Below are 24,610 nucleotides of genomic sequence, written 5' to 3'. Positions count from 1 at the left end.
CCCACCTTGCATGAGAGGACAGGCAGTAGAGTGAATCAGGCCAGACAGGGGAAATTGGAGGCCTTCCATTCATGCTATGTGAGAAACTGCAGTGTGGTGGCTTATGTGTCACCAACAATAAAAATGCTCAAATATCCCAACTGACATACATGTCCAAAACAAAACACTTACCCTGCTTCCTGCTGGCCCAAATGGCAGGGTCAGAGAACCAGGAGTCCCTAAACCAGAGACAAAGGACAAGCATTTCCCCCACTTTATGCATGTGTACTTGCACATACTACAAGATGTGGACAGCAAAAATGAGAAGAAATTTAAATCACCCCCCCCCAAAATGCCAATACCCAGAAATAATCACCATGAAGGTTTTAATGCATTGTCTTTTTAAAAAAATTTTTAGGGGCGCCTGAGTGGCTCAGTCAGTTGAGTGGCCAACTTCGGCTCAGGTCATGATCTCACAGTTCGTGGGTTCGAGCCCCGTGTTGGGCTCTGTGCTGACAGCCAGCTCAGAGCATGGAGCCTGTTTCAGATTCTGTGTCTCCCTCTCTCTCTGACCCTCCCCTGCTCATGCTGTCTCTCTCTCTCTCTCTCAGAAATAAATTTTAAAAAATATTTAAAAAATATTTTAAAATACTTAAAATTTTTTTAATGCTTTTATTTTTTTTAGAGAGAGAGACAGAGTGCAAGTTGGGAAGGGGCAGAGAGAGAGGAAGACACAGAATCCGAAGCAGGCTCCAGGCTCTGAGCTGTTAGCACAGAGCCCGGTGCGGGGCTCGAACTCACAAACTCCGAGATCATTACCTGAGATGAAGCTGGACGCTCAACTGACTGGGCCGCCCAGGCGCCCCTAATGCATTGCCTTTAAAGACTTTCATTATATTTTTAAAATATAAAATATACATGTAAAAATAGACAAAAATACCAATGGAAGAAGAGAGATCCCAGAAATAGATTATAAAAGACTCTACTATTATATAAGAATAGAATTTCAAGCCAGTGGAGAAAAGATAAACTATGCAATAAGTGGCATTTGAACAAGTAGCTATCGATTTAGAAAAAATATTTTTAGATTCATGTATCACACCATACACAAAACTACTTAGATGGAACAAGAAGATGACTAAATATATATACAATTATAAATGTCTAGAAGAAAATACGACAAATTTTTCTGTGATCCTGGGATAAATAATGCCTTTCTCTATTGTCACAAAGGAAAATAACAAACATGGCTAGATAAAGACTAAAACTTCAATGTGCTATCACAAAGACAGATGAAGTGAAAATATCTGCAATACACCCTGGGCAAAGGATTCACTTTGCAAAGCACATCTAAGGAGCTGTAAGAAATTAATGCAAAAAAGAATAGACAAGGGATATAAATGGATGTTTAATTCATGGAAGAAATACAAACGTCTAGCAAACATATAGAAAGCTCAATATTACAAATAGTCAAAGAAACATTTTTTAAAAAATTCCAGGGGCGCCTGGGTGGCTCGGTCAGTTGGGCGTCCAACTTCAGCTCAGGTCATGATCTCACGGTTTGTGGGTTCGAGCCCTGTGTCGGGCTCTGTTGGAGCCTGCTTTGGATTCTTTGTCTCCCTCTCTCTCTGACCCTCCCCTGTTCATGCTGCCTCTCTCTCTTTTTCTCTCTCTCTCTCAGAAATAAATAAAACATTAAAAAATTTAAAATAAAATTCCACCCACCAGGCTGGCAGGAATTAAGAATAGGCTAATATCCATTCCTGGCTTAGTGTAAGAACAAAGGCAGACTCACACACTGTTGGAGGGAAGTCTTCTTGGAGAGCAAAACGGCTTCATCCATTAAAATGTAAACTGTGTTCAGTTGGTCGACCCATCAATCATACTTCTGGAAAATCTAGCATAACTGCACAGACAGATCTATAAGGATCTCAATCACACCTTTGTTTATAATAGCAAACAACTAGGAACAGCTTAAACGTCTAATCAACTGGGCATTCATTAAGTAAATTATAGTGAATCTGAAGAAATACACTGCAGCCAGGGGTAGACTTACCAGTGAAGTTCATAAAGCTTAAGGCAAAGTTCAAGGTCAAGTTCAAGGCCCTTCCAAGGTCCCAGGAGGAATTAGCAACTTGTGGTGACTATTGTGATGATCAGTTGTAAGTTTGAAAATTTATTGCCCTTTCTCACTCAGATGGTTAAGAGACACATGAAAAAATGCTCAACATCACTCATCATCAGGGAAATACAAATCAAAACCATAAGGAGATACCGCCTCACACCTGTCAGAATGGCTAAAATTAACAACTCAGGCAACAACAGATATTGGCGAGGATGCAGAGAATGAGGAACTCTCTTGCACTGCTGGTGGGAATGCAAACTGGTGCAGGCACTCTGGAAAACAGTACAGAGGTTCCTCAAAAAATTTTAAATAGAACTATAGCCAAAGTATGGAAAGAGCCCAAATGTTCATCAACTGATGAATGAGTAAAGACGATGTGGTTTACTGGGGGCACCTGGGTGGCTTAGTCAGTTAAGTATCTGACTGGATTTCAGCTCAGGTCACGATCTCACAGTTCATGAGATAGGGCTCTGGTGCTGACAGCGTGGAGTCTGCTTGGGATTCTCTGTCTCCTTCTTTCTCTGCCCCTCCCCTGCTTGCACCATACTCTGTGTGTGTGTGTGTGTGTGTGTGTGTGTGTGTGTGTGTGTGTGTGAGAGAGAGAGAGAGAGAGAGAGAGAGAGAGAGAGAGAGAGAGAGAGAGAGAAATAAATCTCTGTGCTGACAGCTCAGAGCCTGGAGCCTGTTTGGGATTCTGTGTCCCCCCCCCCCCCCCGCCACCCCTCCCCTGCTTGTATGCACTCTCTGTAAATAAATAAAAACCATTTTTTAAAAATCTCATTATTTATCACTCTTAAAGTAAATTTTGTCATAATCATACTCCATATCAAGCATTCTCTTACAACGTGATTCCTCATAGCTGCACAGGATTCACTAGAATGACGTGCCACAAAGATCTCCAACTTCTGAACTGGGGAAAACTGAAGCTTCCTCCTCAACCCTGGGACAGCTTGAATGGGCAGGCTGAAGCTATGTGATGGGCAGAGACCTTTGCAGCTCAGAGAGGGCCGTGGGCCTGCCTGCGAGAGCACTCGGTCAGGGCTGTGTGGCCAGTGTTGGGAGTGGACAAAGTGAAGGGGCCACAGTAGGATACCCCACCCTGGACAGGACGGAGCAGGATCCCTGTGGGTGGAGGGCAGGTAACCCACGCTCTGCCTTTTGCACTCTGTACCTGGCCCCTGAAACCTCAAAGACAGTCCCCTGCCCACTTCGGAAAGAGCCTCAGGACTGATGTTGGATATTCTAGCCTCACTCAACCCAGTGGTCCCAGACAGTTCTCAAGTGCAGAGGGCCTAAAGGTCTGCCTGGAGACCCCATCAGCAGAAGCTGAAGCTGCCCATGTGTTTCAGAGGGATTTGCACTCCCCACCCATCTGGTCCTTCCCCACTAAGGAAAGGGCCAAGGACCGAGGTTCATCTACAGACCTTAAGAGACACAGCTGTGTCTGGATCTATTCCCTTGTCTCCTTCCAAGTGTCCTTTCTGCCATACCCTGCCATCTCCTGAGATGGCCAGACAGAAATAGTGGCAAAGGAGACCTGACAGGTAAGAGTCCCCCAGGCGTTCTTGCCCCAGTCCACCCTCTCTCTCATCCACAAAGGAAAGGCTGGGACTGAGGGTGACCCAGGAGCTCCGGACCCTCTCCAGGACACCATCCGGAAAAGCTCCCCTGTTTGCCACCCAATTCCCCAGAGGGAAAGGACTTTGCTGCCTAAGAAACAATGGGGGTGGAAGACAGAGCATTTGGAAGCCAGGAAGGAGAGCCGGCGTCCGGAGGGGGCCAGCCTAACATGGACAACTCAGGAAACTACAGATGCTGGTGCGGATGTGGAGAAACGGGAACCCTCTTGCACTGTGGGTGGGAATGCAAACTGGTGCAGCCACTCTGGAAAACAGTGTGGAGGTTCCTCAAAAAACTAAAAAAAAACAAAAACTACCTACCACCCAGCAATAGCACTACTAGGAATTTATCCAAAGGATACAGGAGTGCTGATGCATAGGGGTACGTATACCCCAATGTTTATAGCAGCGCTTTCAACAATAGCCAAATCATGGAAAGAGCCTAAACATCCATCAACTGATGAATGGATAAAGAAGATGTGGTTTATATACTCAGTGGAATACTACTTGGTGATGAGAAAGAATGAAATACTGCCATTTGCAGCTACATGGTGGAACTGGAAGGTACTATGCTGAGTGAAATAAGTCAGTCAGAGAAAGACAGATATCATATGTTTTCACATATGTGGATCTTGAGAAACTTAACAGAAGACCATGGGGGAAGGGAAAGGGAAAAAATAGTTAAAAACAGAGAGGGAGGAAGGCAAACTATAAAAGACTCTTAAATACAGAGAATAAGATGCCTGGGTGGCTCAGTTGGTTAAGTGTCTGACTTCGGCTTAGGTCATGATCTTACTGCTCATGAGTTTGTGCTGACAGCCTGGAGCTTGCTTCAGATTCTGTCTCTTCTCTGCTCCTCCCCTGCTTGTGCACACACTCTCTCTCTCTCTAACATAAAATAAAATAAAACTTAAATACAGAGAACAAATACCAATATTTGAGGGGGGATAGGGGGAGAGGGGAAGGGAGGTGATGGGCATTGAGGAGAGCAGTTGTTGGGATGAGCACTGGGTGTTGTATGTAAGCTATGAACCACAGGAATCTACCCCAAAAAGCAAGAGCACACTGTATATACACTATATGTTAGCCAATTTGACAATAAATCATATTTAAAAAAAAAAAAGTAGGCCAGCCTTAGACATGACTGCCAGGACCCTCCCCCCACCCGCCACCAGCCATAGTACCTGGAATTTCACCAATAGACATTTAGCCCTTTGCATACAATCTCCAAAGATTCTGCCAAGATTCATGATACAAATAATATCATACTCAGATCACCAGGCCAGATTACAAAAGCCAAGGAATTGCCAATGGTAGCAGTATAAATAGTCAAGGACACAAATGTTAAAAACAAACAGATCTGGAATCAGGCCTTAGCTCAGCCATTTTCTGATAGTGAGAATCTTGGTAAAGTCACCTTACCTCATTGAACCCCAGTCTCTTTAGCCACAAAATGGAAATTATAATAGTACATACCCACCAGGGCTGTTTGAGAGAGAAAAATAATTCATGTAAATGTTGCAACTCACATCTACTTAGAGCTCAGGCAATATTAACTACTGCTGATACTATTCATAGGCTGGAACATAATGCAACATATCAAAAGCTTCCTAAGAGTGCATTTCTAATCTTGGGAAATAGACAAGAGAGCCAACAAATTCGTGTACAAAGATGTTCATAGCAATGTTAGCTATAGAGGCAAAACCTGGAAATCTAACCACCTTCCAGCAACAGCAGGCCGGCTGGATAAATCGGGTACTATATACACCAAAATACCACGCGGCTGCTACGAGAGGGCCGTGGCTTCCCAAACATGGGCAGGAAGAGATGCCATGAGGTGTTGTGTGAAAAAAAACAAATTGCAGAGCCGTGTATGTATAATATGATACTATTTGCTGAAAAAATATTTATCGGTACATATATGCATTCGTACACATATATGATTGTGTACGCACAGACAAATGTCTACAAGGATACAACATGCGTTAACACTAGTCACCCCTGGAGACTGGGGAAGAAGGTGAGTCATTCTTTTACTTCATACACCCCTATAAGGCTTGAACTTTTCATTTTAAATGAAGGACAGGTACCACTTCCTAATTAGAGAGAAAGAGAGAGAGAGAGAGAAGTGCTCTTTCTTGAACATTCCAAATAAGCTCTCCTGTGAGGGCCTTTGTGCCTGCTGCTCCCTCTGCCAGGGGCACCATCCTTCCAAATAACATCAGGCTTCAGGCTCTGTGCAAGTGCCACCTCCTCTGTGAAGCCTTCCCTGATCCCCCTATGTAAACAGCCACACCCTCTCTACCTCCCATGCCACTCCCCCTACCCTGGCCTTGGCTTTCTGGTTCTCTGCTGCACTTGCTCCCCTTGTGACCTACAGTTTATTTTACTAGCTAGTTAATTGTCTCACCCCCAACTAGAATGTCAGCTCCGTGAGGGCACAGGTTTGTTTCTGCTATGTGCTGCTGCCTCCCCAGGGCCTGGAGCATGGGAAACACTCAATGAATAACTGTCTGGGCCCTGAGCGGACTAGGTCACAGTCAAAGGTCAGGCTTTGAGTCATCTACTTTGGTGGGATCAGAGGCTGAAAAGGATGGGATCTTTTGAGCAACTCTGGTTCTGGGAATCCACCTTTTTGATGCACTCGCGCAGGCGCACAGAGGCATAGGCACAGGGATTTACGATGCAGAGCTGCTCAAAGTTGAAAACTGAGACCAACCTACATGTCTATCAAGAGAAGCCTGGCTTAAGAGTGTGATACATCCACACTAGGGGGCGCTATGCAATTGTTACAAAAAAAGTTAAGAATAAGATGAGTTTAAATTACTGAGATGAAAACATATTCATGCCATATAGTTAAATTTTTAAAAAGCAAATGGCAGGACATAGCTATAATTTTACATCACTGGTCTAAAAATACAAAGGATGAAGGCGAACCCAGCCTACCAATTCGGCGGTGGTGACTAGGGCTGCTACTGTTGGGTGCCATGTGGCTGCTACCGCTTCTTCTTCTTCTTTTTTTTTTTTTAACCAACTGGGAGTACTTCTTTTAAAAGGTTTTTTAAAAAGCTTTTTGAAAAGTAATCTCTATACCCAATGTGGGGCTCGAACTCACAACCCCAAGATCAAGAGTCACATGCTCTACTGACTGAGCCAGCCAGGCGCCCCTCAGGCACTTTTTTAAAAGAGGGGAGAGCACATTCAGAACCTGGAGGAGAGACTGCCCAGCCTCTCGCAGCTCTCCACTCTGCAGGCGCGGGGCCCAGCTCTGCTGGGCACTGCCCCCGTTCCCAAGTCCCTGGCGCCCTGGAGCTGCAGAAGGGGGAGGTCCTGCCACGCCCTAACACGGCTACGGTTTGGATTTTCACTGGGCCCTTGGTAGAAACCCAGAGAGTCTCCAAATTACCTTGTGTTTGCAGATCGAAGCTAGAAGGAGCCTGAACGGTCACCTGGTCTAGTGGTGACAGCAGAGTGAGGGGCGTCCAGGGTCAGAAGGGGGAAAGGGGCAGGAGGAAGGGAGAAGAGCAGAGATGACCCAGACCCCTCTCCCCTGTTGTGCAAGACATCCTCCCAGAGCAGGGGTGGGGGTTACCAGCAGGTCCCAGCAATGCTGCTTCTCCTCCGACCCAGGCCAGCCCCAGGCCAGCCCACCAAAGGGAGGGGGGGGGGACCCTGCACACCCCTCTTCCCCAGACACAGCAGCCCCAAAGCCAGCATCCTGAGTGGTGCCTTCACCTCCACCACGCCCCTCCGGGTCCAGGGAGAAGGGGCTGGCGCCTTAGGCCCTGCCCTTCCCAGCGCATTGACCCCAGCTCGGCTCACACCCCAGACGCTGCCTGAGCGTGGCCCACCTTCTCCACCGAAGCACTGGACTGCAGCAGCACCTTCTTCCGGAACTCCCCTCCTCTCTTCTGAGCCTCTCTGAGGACTGACCATCTGCCATAGGGTATTCGGAACAGCTTAGGGCTTTCAGCACGGAAAGGTTTCTGGAAAGCAAAATGGGCCCCCCAAGTCATCATGGGGTGGGGTCGGGGGTGTCTCCCCATCCTGTGGGGGACAGAGACCGGAGACAGACGCTGAAAGAGGGAGCACTGCGGCCGCCCTCAGGAGACCCACCGCCCTGGGAAAGGGACAGCCAGGTGTCTAATGGGTCCCACCATAAAGACACTTGGAAGCCGTGGAGACTCCTCTCGCGCTACCAGGAGCTTCCGCTCTCAGGGCAGAGAACTCATGCCTTTGGGGAAACCCCCTCTTTGTTCTGGAGGAGATACCCCGTCCAAAGGGGAGGCCTGGGGAGCGCATACTCGTGGCTCTGGGAAACGTGCAGGCGGTGGCGCCACCCCGAGGCTCTGTCCGCGTGTCCTGGAGTCACGCACTGTGCGAGTGTCTTCGAGTGAGGGGGCTGCGCAGGACAGAAGTGTGCGCGGCTTTCACCTGATGGGCCTCGAGTGTTCGGGGAAGACAGGGCTCCTCTTCCAAGGCTCAGTTCCCAGAACAGGAATCAGGCTTCAGTTGCTCACGTTTTCTGACCCCGGACCCACACAAGACATACTGCATCCACTGCTGAGTGCGGAGGCCAAACCACCCTGCTCTGTCTCCTACTCCCCCAACACGAGACTGTCTGACAAGCCTGGGAGGGTACATCCTGCAGCAGAGCTGAGGGCTCAGAGAAGGGAAGTAGTCCGCCTCTGTGGAGGCCTCAGACCACTGGAGCCTGGCCTCCAGGGAGATGAGGCTTGGTGGGGGTGGCTGGCGGGCCCCAGTGGCTCATCTCTGCCAGGTTACACTCGCTGGAGGAACTAGGAAGTAGCCCAGGATCGGGCCTGTGACTCTAGGATGCCTGGACTGTCTTCCCTCCAGCTTCTGCCCGCAAGCTTAGAGACGTGGGTCCATCTTAGCCATGTTCTGGGAAGGGACCGTGCCCAGGCTTGAGGCAGCGAGAGGGGTGGATGAGGTGAATTCAGCCAGGGAGATGGCCTGTCTGCAGTGCTCAAAAGGAGCTGGAAACAGTGCCTCCGTGTAAGAACATACACACACCGCGCAGCCAGCGGGCCAGCTCCCGTCCCTACCTGGGGGGGCAGGGGCCCCTCTGGCTCCTTGTCTCTGGGGCATTTCATCAGCGGGGGAGCCGACGCCAGGTTCCGCTGCAGGCTGGCACTGGCCGTGGTCTTGGCCCCGGGGCGCGGGCGCCGTACTGAGGGTTCATGTGCCCACTTCTCGTGCTCCGCACAGGGCCTGCTGGACCTGAAACCCTCTGCCGGGGGGTTGTCCACTTGTTGGATCTGTGCCGGGGAGACAAGCGCCCTTGCGCACTGCAGTGTCCCCGAGGGAAACGTGGGGTTTCCTTGGCCAGTGCTAACACTGCAGCCCCCCAGGCGCCCCAGGGCTTGCTCCCTAGGAACCCAGCACCTTTACAGGCATCAACCAGAGCTTATAACCCTGTCCGTGGGCCAACTGCAAACGCCCAGAGTACCCAAAGGCAGAAGACTGCTCCCGTGAGGGACTCGGTCTCCCCATCCATAAAATGGTCTCCAAACATTTTGGAGGGTTTTGTTTTTTTTTTAATCTTAAGGGAAGCTCTAAAGTATAAAGTAGGTAAAAAGCTGAGAAGCCACTGCAGTAGCCTCAGAGCATTTCTCTGCAGCATGTTTGGAAAATTATTGGACGAGGTTACCCCAAAGTCCCCTTCCAGCTTTAATCTGCAGAGAGAGGGTAATTCAGAGAAGGTGTGGGTTTCCTAAGCCCCTACCATGGGCCCGATGAGCCCACAGTGGTGATGCGTGAGAGTGATGGGTAAGAGATGAGCTGCCTTCAGGAAGGGAGTCATCTATGAGACAGAACAGGATCAGCAGTGCACTGGCTCCACAGTCAAGACTACCTGGGTCTGGACCTATCCCTTCTTGGCTGTGCAACCTCAGGCAAGATGCTTAACCTCTCTGTGCCTCAGTTCCCTTGTCTGTCAAATGAGGATAATTACAGACACTAGCACCCACTTGTGTGGCTCCCAGCCTCCTCCCAAAGTGGTGGTCCCATGCCCTCTCCTTCCTGGGGGTCCTTCCTACCCCCGGGGCCCTACAGCTGATTCTGGCCCACCTCAGAGAGACAGTGAGGGGTGCTTCTGTTGACCATACCTTCGTGGGCAGTGAAGGCAAGGGGCCCTTGGAGGCGTTGAAGTTGAGGATGGGCTTGAACAGGCTGACGCTCCAGAGGAAAACGTCCCCGTTGTACGAGGAGGTCCCGAGGAACTGGTTCTGGTACCTGGCCATGCTCAGCACATCCTCCTTGTGCGAATGCTGCCAGTGGTGGTACAGGACCATCGGCTTGGTCTTGCGGAGCCTGCGCACAGGGCCGGGGGCGGAGGGGGGGCAGAGTGCTCAGCCTTAGCGGTGCACGGGGTGGGGGTGGGGGTCCTCGAGGCCTTCAGATTCCAGGCAGAGCGCTTGGCCTTAGTGTGGTATGGGGTGGGGGTAGGGGGTCCCCGAGGCCTTCAGATTCTGGGAGGCAGCTGAGAAGAGGACACTCAGGTTGAAGCTCTGCTCCGCTGACCTCTTTCACTAAGCACCTACTATGTGACTACTACAAAGGGCCTGGCCTAGGGGTTTACATCAACTAATCTTACAGATTCGCCTTATTCAGACCGCTGAGTAAGGCTTAAAGGAGGGGAGCCATGGCCCAGGAAAGGCCCTCTGAAGAGGAAGAGGACTCGTACCTTCTGTTCCTTCTGCCTGGAATGTTCCTCCTACCACAAGCCCTTTGCTGCTTCACTGAGAAGACACCACTCCACCCACAACATTCTCAGATGAGTGCTTCCTGACCATCCCTGAGACTAGATCAGATTTCCATTCCCTTCCCGTAGAAACCTATGCTTTGGGGGCATCTGGATGGCTCAGTTGGTTAAATGTCTGACTTCGGCTCCAGTCACAATCTCGTGGTTTGTGAGTTCAAGAGCCACATCAGGCTCTGTACTGTCAGCACGGAGCTCGCTTCGGAACCTCTGTCCCCCTCTCTCTGCCCCTCCCCTGCTCACTCTGCCTCTCTCTCTCTCTCAAGAATATTAAAAAACAAAACAAAACAACAAAACAAACCTGTACTTTTTCCCCACCACAGCACTCAATAGACTTTACCATTATAAATGAAGTTATTCGATTAGCATATGCCTCCACTAGGAAGATGGAGACCCCACCATTCTTGTTTACACCCACCCCCAGCACATAGCACAAAGCCTAGAACACGTTAGCCTCAAGGAACCATGGACAAACAATGGATGAGCAGATGAAGCAAGGGACGTTACCCACCATGAATTTCTTGCTTGTCTTCCTGCCGCTAGCGAAACTAGGAACAGGGGACCCACCTGAAGCAGAGAGAACCACCAGCCGCCCTTAGCTGCCCCACACCCTTGCTACTCACATGAAACAACTGATTCTCTTACTCCACCCAGTCACGTAGAACACCTTGTTCATAGGGACAATCCCGCTAACCTGTTGACGATGAAAGAAAATAGAGCCCTAAGGTGCCAGAGAAAATGGTCCTGGGCCCCAAATCTCTTCCGCATTGGACCAAGCAAGAAGTCAACCTTTTCCATGATGCTAAGAGTCCTCATATATTTCTCAGAGCGCTCTCACATCACATGATTCACTTGATAGACTCAGAGGAGGTAGACAGGGTATGTATCCATGACCATTCAATAGAAGGATGACTGGGAAGGCCAAATAACTGATAGGCTCTGGACCAGTACTCAGATCCCTGGCTACATGGCCGAGTGCTCCTTCTGAGTTGGTTCAAGGACTTTCATAAGACTTAGTAATGGGCTCAGGTCCCAACGTGAGACTGCTGGCTTTGCCCCACACCACACCCACAGGCTGTCCTTATAACCCTGTCCCTCTGACCCGGCATTTCCCCGACAGGAGTGAGCGTGGGGCTCACCCGGCCCCGCCGTTAGGAACGCCATCCACAGCTCTCCTACTTGGGGAAGGGAGTGCCCACAAATTAAAAGAACAAGAGTAGCTAGCATTTGTAGAATCCTTTTTAAGGGCAGATGCTGTTCCCTAGCTTCACCTTACAGGCAAGAATGCAAGGGCTCAGGGAGGCAAGAAGCCAGGCCGTCCGTAGGCACAGCCTTAGAAGGAGGCATAAAAAAAGACAGTGCACCCCCAGGGTCATGAGAGGTGTGGTTTGCTTCTCACAAGGCAGCCCTGGAGCCGGTTGACCGGCCAGACTGACCTCCAGCTGGTCCGGGTTGGGGAAGGTCAGCAGGCACTCGCCCATGGTGTAGTTCCACATCTTTATGGTGCCGTCGCGCAAACCTGTGAGCAGCCGCCGCTCTGGCTCGTCCAGGCACATGGCAGTCAGCTCCACGCGCTGCTCCCCGGTCACAGAGAACTCCATCATCCGCCTGCCCGTCGCCATCTCCCACACACTCACCAGGCTGCCCAGGCAGCCGCTCACCACCTGTGAGGAGCACACAGCTGGGGCTTCTGGAGAGGAGAGCGTCCCAACTCCCAAGGGTGGCCTCCACCTGTCATGGCTGGGACCAGCCCAGCCCCCCGCCTCCCTGCAATGCACTGAGAAGACAGACATTCGAGGCATTCCTGCTGTTGGATAAGCCTCTCTTGAAAACAGGCCTTCCTCTGCTCTGTAACACAGGCCAGTGCAAACAGCCACAACTCTTTCAGAAGGAACCACATTGGTGAAATCCCCTTGAACTCAGAATCTATCCAGATAAAATAATCTCTTAAATCAGAAAAGATGTTTACTGAAGCATCATGAATCGTGGAGGGAGAAAACAACAGGAAATGCACTAACTACTCTCTATGAAAGGAAATACTGAGAACAAAGGATAGTCACTCCACTACAATGTAACAGTAGCAGGTGAGCCTCTTTCAGACCAACCCTCCTGCTACAAAAGCTGGGTTTTTGTTTCTTTTTTTTTTAACTGTTTGAAGGCCTCTAAGAGCCTTAAGGCATGCGGGGTGGTGGTGCCAGGAACCACCAGAGAGGTAAGCGATGGCCAAAGGCCATCCCTGCAGCAAATACAGCCTGTCCCGCTCAGAGCCCAGGCCAGAAAAGGGGTCCCAGTGAAAGTGGGAAGACGGCCTGGGAGCCCCTTCTGTCCCCACCGCTCAAAAACCACATGCCCAGTTGTTCTGCTCCACCCGGAGATCTCTACTCCGGACCAGGGCACTAGTCTTCCCTGGACTAGGGCCTTCCTGGATAAGGACACCCACCCCGGGAACCTCGCAGGGTGGCCCACACATTGTGCTCCATCTCCTACTCTGCGTACAGAAGGCCGCGCGTGCAGAAGTGGCCTGCAGCAGTGGCCAGGGGCTCGCAGGCTCAGGGAGTGAGGTGATCCGCTAACAAAGTGGTAGAGCTCCCGGTCCCCCCTCGGGCCACTGACCCCTCTGCGGGGCTGCTTCTCACCCCCAAGCCGCTGTCCCACACCACCATCAACGCTATGACTTGCAGCCCACCCCCTCACTGTGCTGACTGCTGCTTGGACGCAGCTCCGGGCACAGCGGGAGGTCTGGGTCCTACCCTGTGTCACCTGGCACTCCTGGCAGCCGAGGGACGGCCAGCTCCAGCCCACTCACCTGCTTAAAGATCTTACTGTAGAGGACGGCGCACAAGGGTGTGCTGTAAGTTGAGGTCTTCTCCCCTCCTTTCTCAGGCCCCTCGGTCTCCAAGTACCCTTTTAGGATCCCAATCTGCAGGTGAGGAGAGGGGCAGGCAGCTGGGCAGTCAGAAGGGCTCTGCCCTCAGGGACTGGCCCCAGGGCAAAACTTCCAATAAACTGCAACATTAAGACATCCTGACTGAGTGTGGGCCTGAGTCCAGCGAAGCCTCCTGGCTCCTCAGCATGCCTGCCGATACCTCTCACCCCTACTCCGTGGGGTCCCTCATAACTTCTGGGGAGCACAAAGCCTCAATCTGGTGTCCCCTCCTCTAGGGAGACTTCCCTGACTACACCCCACTTAAGGCTAGGCTAAGGATTCTTTCTCTATGCTCCAAGAAGCACCTGGCATAAATCTCCATCACAACACGAAGCATTTTCTCAGACATTCTCTGTTCGTCTACCTCACAGGCTCCTCGAGGGATGGGACGGTGTCTAAAGAACGTGTTCTCTGCTCCCTGCCTCCCTCCTGCGCAGCACTCACGGAATAGGTGGTGCAGATGAGGCTGTCTTCATTCTTGTGGAAGTAGACGCTGGTGATGGGGCAGTTTCCTAGGGCAATAAGCCTCCCGCAAAAGGACTGGAGGCATATGTAGTCCTGCATGTCCCACACACGGATATTCTGGGGGGTGGGAAGCGGGCAGAGAGGCCGAAAGTGGGCCCGGGGGTGCGGCCGGCACACCCACTGCGCGATCCCCACCGCCCAACAGAGATGCCGGTCTTAGGCTCCGAGGAGGGAACTGAGGCAATCCCTCCATGGGCCTCCCTCCATGGCCTCCACTCAACATGCGCCCCTGCAGACGCAGTGATGCTGTTGGTGGTTATGGTCACTGATTGGCAGCACTTACTCTATGGAGATGGTTCTAATCTAGTTCCTTTATTCTGAGTTTTTCTACCCCAGAGTGAATTCCTTCCCTCCCCTCCCCTCCCCTCCCCTCCCCTCCCCTCCCCTTTTCTCTTCTCCCTTTCACAATAGGTATTGTGCTGATCCACTCTGGCTGCCTCAGCTAACGCCAGGCAGGACGCACAGTGGCTACCAACATAGTTGCCAAGAGACCCCACCTGTCCCCAGGGCAGCCCCTTGAGTTCAAGGGTGAGGAGCTGTCCCTGGAGAGGCCCCACGGAGGTCCCCGGGGACACTGGTTGCTTGGAGACAGCAGCAGCAAGTAGGAAAGGGCAGGGACTGGGATGGACAGGTTCCGCTCCATACCCTGGCTCTGCCCAGCGCTACTGTGAGGACTGGGACCTGCCCCACCTGCCCCCTGACCCCCCCCCACCCCCAGCCTCAGATCCTTCAGCACAGCCCATGACACCCAGTTCTGGGGGCTGCCAGGAGGATGCCAGACAATAGCCAGCGTGGGCTGTGTCGGGGGGGGTGGCCTGGGTGACCCAAGGGTTCCGCAATTCTCAATCTACTGAATCCCAGGAGACACAAACAGCAGATGGGGCAATCCTCTGAACCGGTCGATGCAGGGCCACAAAGTGACAGGCCCTGAGCGAGGAGCCCCGGGCACTGGAGAAGGTCCAGTCAGGCCCTGAGATCCTGGGTGGCTGAGGAGGGGCCCCTGGGAGAACAGAGGTGTGAGTTTGGGTCTGGGGGCAGGGGGAGGGCGAAGGAATGGCCTGCATGTATTATACACCTACTGTGTGCCAGACACGCCCCAGCTGCTTTACCGCCAGCCCTGCTCTCAGCCTCCCAAAAACCCATCCTGTGGGTGAGGGCACTGAGGCTCAGAAGAGGGCAGGGCCTTGCCCAGGAGCAGAGAGTAAGAAGCCAGGCTGGGCTACATGGGAGCGCAGCTCTGGCGGACTGCTCAGAGCAGGCACAGGCCTGGGGGAGGGGGGCTGCTATCAGAGCACCACAGGCCCCTCTTGGCGACTCCTCCCTCTACGCCCCAGGCTGGGTGTGGAGCCATGGGCAGGGAGGTCACGCCACTCCCCTGGGCCCCAGGCTGCTGCCAACCGGCGCCCCCTGGCCACCGAGCCAGGTCATCATCCCAGGGTCAGCGTCCTGCCCGAACAGGAGCTGTGGGTGTAAGAGCCACGCCACACGAGGACAGCACCTTGTCCTTGGAGACGCTGAGGAGGATGCTGCCGTTTCTGTTGTTCACAAGGATGTGCGTCACGGAGGTCTGATGCCCCTTCATCAGCCACACGGGCCTTTTTGAGAAGAAGGGGTTCCACAGGCGGATGAGGGGGTCATAGCCACCAGTCACTGGGGTCAAAAACCGGGCATCAGGCACTGGGGTCCTCTGCTGAGAACTCCTCCTGGGATCACGCCTTGGACCCCAGGCAGGTGTGGCAGATGGTGGGGGGTGGGGGGCGGTCCCAACGATCCACCCCTCTGCTGCTCCTGCCCCACTACCTCCCCTTCCACACGAGCAGAGACTGAGTCACCACGCTGCCCCAGGTGCCCGCGAGCAGGGACCGGAGCAGCAGGAGAGCAAGCTGGGCCCTGCAAGGCCCCCTCCTCAGCCCCGGTGGTCCCCACGCCCCCAGCAGCCCGCACCCCCGTTTCTGCCAGGCCAGCGGTTTCTGTGTGCCATGAGGCTTACTTACCCACCAAGTTCTTGTCTGGGCAGTAATCAAAGCAGAGAATCCCTTTCCTCAAGTTCAGTACTGATAACCTACAAGAAGGGGATTCCCTAAGGTGCCCGAGGGGCTTGTGGGTTAAGCATCTGACTCTTGATTTCAGCTCAGGTCATGATCTCAGGGTTTGTGAGTTCAAGCCCCACATCTGGCTCTGCCCTTGACAACATGGAGCCTGACTGAGATGCTCTCTTCCTCTCTGTCTCTGCCCCTCTCCCACTTGCTCCCATGTTCTCTCCCTCTCTAAATAAATAAATAAATAAATAAATAAATAAATAAATAAATTGACTTAAAATAACTTAAAGGAAAAGAAGAATGGGGCACCTGGATGGCTGAATCAGTTAAGTATCCAGCTTCAGCTCAGCTCATGATCTCACGGTTCGTGGGTTCGAGCCCCACATCGGGCTCTGTGCTGACAGCTAGCTCAGAGCCTGGAGCCTGCTTTGGATTCTGTGTCTCCTTCTCTCTCTGCCCCTCACCCACTCACCCTGTCTCTCTCTCAAAAATAAATAAGCATTAAAAAAAATTAAGCAGACGGAAAGCAGACATTAAGGAGTTTGCCCAAGGCCATGAGGCTGGCCATGTGGGGACATCAGGATTCATACCCAGGGTGGGTGTGGCAGGAGGGAAAGATGGGGTTCAAGAGGGCCAGGGTGACCCAGGTGAGGGCTTCAGGGAGGTCAGGCCCAAGAGTACTTTGCATCTGCTGTTCCCTCTTACCCATCCATCCTGCCCTGCTGGCTCCTTCTACTCATACTCTCCCTTCAAAACTCAACTCAGAGGCCCCCATTGTATGGTACCCAAGCCCTCAATCACAGTTCGCCTTCCTTGAACTTGTCCCTGACCTGGTTCCTTTGCCACCCCCTCTCCAGCATTCCCATTACCAGCTGGGCCCCAAACCCTCATTGCCCACATTCCACCATCATCCTGGCCTTGGCTTAGTTCAGGCCCCCTTCATTTCTATGCCAGCCTCCTGGCATATCTCTTGACCTCTAGTCCTACACCCCCTCCAAACCTGCCCTCCCTTCTACTGCCAGAAGATTTCCTCAAAAATTTGAAACTTTCAAGAAGAACGTATCAAATAAACATATTTCATTTGTTGCCAAACCAGATACATCTTCCTCTGTGCATATACGCACAGAGAAATCTTCTGGAAGAAATGTCACCAAGGGGCGCCTGGGTGGCTCAGTCAGTTAAACATCTGACTTTGGCTCAGGTCATGATCTCACAGTTCGTGGGTTCCAGCCCCGTGTCAGGCTCTGTGCTGACAACTAGCTCAGAGCCTGGAGCCTATTTCGGATTCTGTGTCTCCTTCTCTCTCTGACTCTCCCCTGCTCTCTCTCTCTCTCTCTCAGAAATAAATAAAACACTAAAAGAAAAAAAAAGAAATGTCATCAAAACATCACCAGAAATTATTTCAGGCTGACTCTCTCATTCGTGCAACAAAGATTTACTGGCTCCTATGCCCTCCCAGGATTACTGGGGACACAGATGTGATGGCCCTGCCTTCATGGAGCTTTCCTTCCAGAGAGAAGCAGCAGGAGCAAATAAATGAACAGAGAGACAAGGAGATGGACATGCACAAATTATGGCAGGTCCCGCAGGGAAATAAACAGGTGGCCTTGACAGGTTAGCTGACGGAGACCAGTCTGCAGATGGCTGGGGGGCAGAGAAGGGACTGGAAGGTCAGAGGGGATTCAGGGGAGGAGGCCATGGCAAGCAGCTCAGGTGGCTTCAACTAGGTGGCGGAGGCAGAAGTGAGAGAAGAGGGGGGCAAGCGGGGGAGAGGCTGTGGGTCAGTCACGGGCTCCCTCGGGCTCCACCCAGGCCGTCCGCTCAGATTCACTGCTGGCTGCAAGCGCCTCAAGAGCTCAGCCCAGGCTGGCTGCCAGGGAGCCAACTCTCAGGCCCACACTGCCTCGGAAGCTGAGGCAGAGTCTGGGGTGACAATGCCAGACCCCACCAGTGGAGGCCACGCCCTAAGAGGTGCTTGCCTGGAACTGAAGACCAGCAATCAGTCAATAGTGCCACCTGCCGGCTGACATTTGTACTGCATGCAGGCAACCCGAAGGGTATGTGCAGGTATGTGTATGAATACATTCTCCAGCCCGCCCCCAAAATACATCTCAGGTCCCCTGTCTCCTCTCCATCGCCCGTGTCCAGGCCATCACCATGTGCAGCCTGAATTATTACAATGGTGCCCCCACTGGAGTCCCCATCTCCATGCCTGCCCACTCCATTTGCAACAGAGTGACCAAAAGGATCCCGTATGCATCAGACCACACCGTTCCCGTGCTCACGATCTAGACACTTATTCATATCTCTTTCCAAATAATTGTAAAAATATATGTTTGAGACAAATGGGGGAAGATTAACTTGGTACTAATGATATTAAAGCATTATACAATTGGGGTCCCTGGGTGGCTCAGTCGGTAAATTTGGCTCAGGTCATGACCTCACAGTTCATGAGTTTGAGCCCTGCGTCAGGCTCTGTGCTGACAGCTCAAAGCCTGGAGTCTGCTTTGGATTCCATGTCTCCCTCTCTCTCTGTCCATTCCCTGCTTATGCTCACTCTCTCTCGTTCTCTCTCTCAAAAATAAATAAAACACCTTAAAAAAAACATTTAAAAATAAAGCATTACACTATTTTGTCTCCTTTGGTGTGAGTGTGAAATTTTTAGTAATGAAATGTTTGAAAAAATAAAAACAGACAACATACAACAAAAAACAAGGGTGTACCAGACAGAGAGGAGCAATTCAAAGGCCCTGAGGCAGGAGAACACCTGAACCACAGGGGGGCCATGTAGCTGGAGTGGGACAGTAGAAGGGGAGGGATTAGGGATAGACCATGGAGACCTTCACGGCCAGGATGAGGTGATCCTGTGATATCCACCTGCCATTTAGACCCAATAAAACAAGAAGTTGAATGAAACACATATCGCAGACATGAGGGAATACTTCCATCAGAACAGAGAAATGAGTCTCTGCTGCAAACCAGCGCCAAGTGAAGCCCCGCCACACTGCCCTGCTCCAGGCATGGAGGCTCCATGCACAGAAGCCCCAAGCGAACCCTGCCACACTGCCCCGCTCCAGGCACGGAAGCCAAGACTGAAACCTCCCACCACATCAGCCTTCTCCGAGGCCCTTGGCCCAACCAGTAGTTAGCTCCAGGGCTTGGGTGAGGGTGTGCGCAGAGTACTCTGGTTAATAGGACACTGGGCGTGCAGTGAGGCCCGGGACACGTCCCCAGCTCAAACGTCTGCTCTAAGACAATCACTTCCTCCCCGAGTCTCAAGTTTCCAATCTGTAGAATGAGGAGTTTAGCCTAAATTAGCCCTACCACCCCAGGATTGAATTTCCCTCTGGCAAGCAACTGGGACAGGAAGGGACAGAGATGGGACCTAAGTGGCCCTCTGTCTTCCAGCTGTGCCTCACCCAGCTGCTCCCCCAGCAAGGCCTTGAATCTCCTGCTGTTCCCATGGGAAGACGGGGCTGCACCTCCTGGTTCCACCTGCCCAGGAGCAAAATGTCACAGACCTAAAGGGCCCAAGGGTCTCCCTGTGAAATGCACAGGGAGAGGTACACACGAAAATGATAGAAGCAGGACATCTGAGAGCAGAGTGAGACATGGGGACTGGGCAAGGGGAGGAGTGCAGGGTTATTTATAATGTTTTTACTTTTTTACAGGGACAACATGTGTACATAGACTTGTGGGACTAATCACTATTGTGAAAGAAGGAAGGGAAGGGAAGGGAAGGGAAGGGAGGGAATAGAGGGAGGGAGGGAAGAAAGAAAGGGAGGAGAGGAAAGGAAAGGAAAGGAAGGAAAAGAATTCACTCTGGGGTAGAAAAACTCAGAATAAAGGAACTAGATTAGAACCATCTCCATAAGTAAGTGCTGCCAATCACTGACCATACACCACCAACAGCATCACTTCGCTAAGCCTTGAGACTAGACTGAGGGAAGGAAGCTATCACCACCTTCTACAGACGGGGACACCGAGTGAGGAACATGGGGGTAAAGCAACTCACATTCATTCCTTCATTGAGAAAATATCTTCCCGACACCAGCCCACACTGTGCGCCGGCTCCTGTGCTGAGTGTTGTGTATAAACCGGACAAAAGAGGCCTATTACGTTTTTGCCGCTGGTGGCGATGATTAAAACCAGACTCCATAAAAGTTTTTGTAGCAGGAAAAAGCAATGGTAACTGTGTGCTGGTGGCTGCTAACTAGGCTTATTGTGCTGATCGTTTCCCAGTATATACAAATACCAAATCATTACGTGGTACACCTGAAACTAACCTAATGCTATTGGTCAGTTACAGCTCAATTTAAAAAATAATAGACCGTAGAGCCCAGTTGCTAACCACCAGCCCCCACTGCTGGCCCACAGGACCACGCTGCTTCCCTGGACCCAGCAAGATCCGCAGGATGCCACCGTCCTGAGGGCGGGCCCACTCTCAGCAGGGACGGCCACCTGTGGCTGAGGTGAAGCTAGACCCTCTGAGGCACCGTCACACCCACCCCCTCCCCACCCCACCACCCCAGGCTGGAGAGAGATGCTCCTCACTTGGGGCTCTCTAGATCTTTGGATGGCAATAATGTCAGCACCAGAGAGGACTTCTCAATGGCCGAACAGGAAGCCACCATGTTCAGCTGGGGGATGAACTTGACCTGCTGGCACCAGTTGGGATGAAGAGCCTGGGAAGAGAGGGACGGTGGTAGGGGCTGGAAGGGCCAGGAAGCCACCACATCTCGTGCCCGCTAGGGATCATGGCTCTAACACAGCGACACGGCCCTATGGTCCCAGCCCAATCCTGTGCCATCACTGGTCAGTGAGACAGGCGAAAAGCGCCCAAGTCCGCTATCACGTGGACTCTTGTTTCTAAGTTAGAGGACAGGCAAGGTCAGGCCCATGTGACATCACCATCACCTCATCCCACGCGGGAGAAAGGATGGATTGGAGGTAGCGGAGCCTTCAGTTCCTCCTATCCACAGGGGGCCTTGGATACTTCCCCTGGGAATGTTTTCCGGTGCTAGTTGAGCAACAAAAAGCAGAGAGCCACTAAACAGAGGGCAGCCTTGACGGCCCAGGCTCAGAATTCTCTAGGTTCTGGCTCCACGGTTCAGCCCATGCTTGGCCTCCCAATTGGAGATCTCCCTCTTCAGGACAACAGAGGGGGCTGTCTGGCGCTGGGCTAGGTTTTACGTGCACTGCCTCACTGGGCATCTATCATGGTGAAGGCGCCGAACGGACCGGGGACACTCAGCAACTGGGGTGGAAAACCAAGCCCAAGACGAAATTCCCACAGAAGATGGAAAAGAAAGTGTTTGTGAGGGACTCTTCCTGATGGTCCGAGGGCCTGAAGGAGCCACCCTGCTGGCGGGGCAAGAAGCATTTAAGAGCCTGGGACCACACAACCCGGGCTGCCCTGAGTGTCAGGTTCATTACTTCATTCATTTAGCTGTTCAACAAGTGTCCTGGAAGCCCGCTGAGGCCCAGCCCTTTAGGCACTGTCCTCCATGGAGACAAGACAACACACGGAGTGCCTGTCCTTAGAAGCTGCCAGCCTGAGATGGTAACAGGGTGAGAAACCAGTGGGTGAACAATAGGAAGTTGGGGGGTGGTGAGCTGTGATGTCGTGATTTGTAATAAAAGATATATATTTAGGGGTACCTGGGGGGCTCAGTTGGTTAAGCATCCAACTACGGCTCAGATCATGAGCTCAAGCTCTGCTCTGGCTCCACACTCTCTCCCTCTCACTCTGCACCTCATGGGATTCTCTTTCTCTCTGCCCTCACTCACATGCTCTCTCTCTCTCAAAAATAAATTAATTAATTAAAAAAAAAGAAGTCTATATTTGGTCTTCATGCCCATTTCTGGCACAGAGCTCCTAAATCCCTCGGAACTTCCTGATAAGAAAGTGTTCGTATTTAGGCTCTTTCCATGTTTTAGCTATTGTTGAGAGTGCTGCTATGAACATTGGGGTACATGTGCTCCTATGCATCAGCATTTCTCTATCCCTTGGGTAAATTGCTAGCAGTGCTATTGCTGGGTCATAGGGGAGTTCTACTGTTAGTTTCCTGAGGAACCTCCACACTGTTTTCCAGAGGGGCTGCACCAGCTTACATTCCCACCAACAGTGTAGGAGGGTGCCCGACGAATGGATCAAGAAGATGTGCTTTATCTATACCATGGAATACTACATGGCAATGAGAAACAATGAAATCTGGCCATGTGTAGCAACATGGATGGACCTTGAGGATGTTATGCTAAGCGAAATAAGTCAGGCAGAGAAGGACAAATATCATATGTTTGCACGTATAGGAGGATTAGGAGGAACTTAACTGAGGAACAAGGGGGAGAAGAAGGGGGGAAATGGTGGGTGAAAGGGAGAGAGGCAAACCATGAGAGACTCTTGAATGCTGACAAAAACTGAGGACTGATGGATGTGGGGGGGAGAGGGGGGATGGGCATGGAGGAGGGCACTTGTGGGGATGAGCACTGGGTGTTATGTGGAAACTAATTTGACAATAAACTATTTGTAAAAAAAAAAAAAAGAATATAAACATTTATTTCAAAAATAAATGTTAAACTTTAAAAAAAAAAAAGTGTTCATATTCGTAACAAACCCCTGTCAACCACTCGAGTTTACATTAATGAGGTGACTTTTGGAAAGGCCTTGAGGATTGGTTGCCAGGTAAAGCAGCCACGACACTGGAGGGTTGGAACTTTCAGCCCCACCCCCCTGGCCCCTGGGGTGAAGAGAGGAGCTGGAGACTGAATTGGTCGCCAAGGGCCAGTGCTACGTGATGAAACTCCACAACAACCCAAAAGAACAGGGCTCAGAGAGAGCTTCTGGGCTGGTAAACATGTGCAGGTGTGGGGTGAGCCTTGTACCAGAGATAGGAGGGAAGCTCCACACCCCTGCTCCCCATACCTTGCCCTGTGCATCTCTTCCATCTCGCTGTTCCTAAGTTGTATCCTTTCATAATAAACTGGTGATCTAGTCGTAAAATGTTTCTCCAAGTTCTGTGAGCCACTCTAGCAGTTTAATCGAACCCAGAGAGTGATGGGAAGCTCTCGTTTGTAACCAGTGGGTCAGAAACACCGGTGACAACCTGACCTTGTAACCGGCCTCTGAGGTGGAGGGCGGTCTTGAGGGACTGACCCTTACCCCGAAGGATCTGACGCTGACCCCGGCCAGACAGTGCCAGAACCGAGCTGAATTGTAGGTCACCCAGCTGAGGCCTGAGAACTGCACGGTGGTTTGGGAAAATCACCTTGCAGTTGGTGTCAGTCATACAAGCGCTGCCACGTGAAGGGCCACGGGCAGAGGCGGGCAGCAGGGCTGTTCCGGGATGGCCAGTAGGGCCCTGAAGGAGCAGGGGAGGGACAGAGACAAGGGCAGACACAGAATCCGAAGCAGGCTCCAGGCTCTGAGCTGCCAGCGCAGAGCCCGACACGGGGCTCGAACTCAGGAACGGCGAGACCGTGACCTGAGCCGAAGTCGGACGCTCAACCGACTGAGCCGCCCAGGTGCCTACTGGGGGTTTGCAGCAAAGGAGTGACTTGGCTGTTTCTTGCTCATAATTCCTCCGGCTGCTGAATGGAGTCAAGCACTGCATGGAAAAAGGAAGTGTGGAAACAGCCGGAAGCCACTACAGCCATCCAGGAGAGAGGTGGTGTCTGCCAGGGCCGGGCTTGAGCAACAGCGAGAGGCGAGCCACCCCGGGGACACCTTGTTCTCCGCACAGAGAGCTGCAGGATCCAATAGCTGCCTCCGCACTCCCGGAGACGGAGCCTCAAGGCCTAAGACTGAGCCCAGAGGGCAAATCTACTTCCTATATTTATTGTCAAGTGGTGCTGGGGTGCAGATAATTACCATGGTAACGGGTCAAGGAAAGCTACGACTTACCTTTAACCGGTAACTTCTATACAAAGGGGACTTTTCATTTAGGAGCTTCTGTGCAGAAACCCTGATGCAGTGATCTAATAAGAGAAAAACCGAGGTCCACATCACCAGCTCCCCACCTTGCCAGACCAGCAAAGCCCTGCCAGGGGACACCTCGAGTTGCTCTGTAACTCCTGCATGTCCCAACACTTTTCCATCCAAATGCTCATTCCAGCCGTCCTGTGTCCTGGTGAGTTCAGTGGGGTGAACTCGACACAGAGCACAGACATGGGCAGGTAAACACTGTGCTCAGAGCCCAGAGCTGGCCCCACATCTTGGGCCTCCTCCCTCTCCCCGCCTGCTGCAGTCTAAACAAGGTGATGCTCTCACTCTGTCATTTTTTGTTTTTAGTTTTTATATATTCATTTATGTTTTCAAGTTTATTTTATTTATTTTGAGAGAGAGAGAAAGGGAGCACAAGTGAGGGAGGGGCAGAGAGGGAGGAAGGGGGAGAATCCCAAGCAGGCTCTGTGCTGATAGCATGGAGCCTGACTGGGGGCTCGATCTCACAAACTGAACCATGAGATCATGACCTGAGCCGAAATCAAGAGTCGGACACTCAACTGACCGAGCCGCCTAGGTGGCCCCCAAGGTGATTCTCATTTAGGGACCTCCAAGTCTGCTGGAGTAGAGAACAAATTGAGACCCTTGGCCCTATTTATTCTGTAAAGGAT

General features: G+C 51.8%; 1 protein-coding gene across 1 annotated transcript in view; it reads right to left on the bottom strand.

Moving 5' to 3' along the window:
* The window catches only part of EFCAB8 (EF-hand calcium binding domain 8), a 57,699-nt gene that overhangs the window by 12,958 nt on the left and 20,131 nt on the right, over positions 1 to 24,610 (bottom strand). The window contains exons 9-19 of the mRNA XM_039237719.1: positions 23,901 to 23,974; positions 20,552 to 20,682; positions 15,953 to 16,020; positions 15,457 to 15,608; positions 13,878 to 14,015; positions 13,314 to 13,427; positions 11,944 to 12,171; positions 11,131 to 11,201; positions 9,855 to 10,059; positions 8,793 to 9,005; positions 7,575 to 7,709 (exon numbers count right to left, since the gene is read on the bottom strand). Coding sequence (XP_039093650.1) covers positions 7,575 to 7,709; positions 8,793 to 9,005; positions 9,855 to 10,059; positions 11,131 to 11,201; positions 11,944 to 12,171; positions 13,314 to 13,427; positions 13,878 to 14,015; positions 15,457 to 15,608; positions 15,953 to 16,020; positions 20,552 to 20,682; positions 23,901 to 23,974 — 1,529 coding nt within the window. The remainder of the gene's footprint in view (positions 1 to 7,574; positions 7,710 to 8,792; positions 9,006 to 9,854; positions 10,060 to 11,130; positions 11,202 to 11,943; positions 12,172 to 13,313; positions 13,428 to 13,877; positions 14,016 to 15,456; positions 15,609 to 15,952; positions 16,021 to 20,551; positions 20,683 to 23,900; positions 23,975 to 24,610) is intronic.

This window comes from Hyaena hyaena, unplaced genomic scaffold (genome assembly GCF_003009895.1).
Source record: "Hyaena hyaena isolate Hyena2069 unplaced genomic scaffold, ASM300989v1 scaffold_131, whole genome shotgun sequence".
NCBI lineage: Eukaryota > Metazoa > Chordata > Mammalia > Carnivora > Hyaenidae > Hyaena > Hyaena hyaena.
This window is presented reverse-complemented; position numbering and strand designations above follow the sequence as displayed.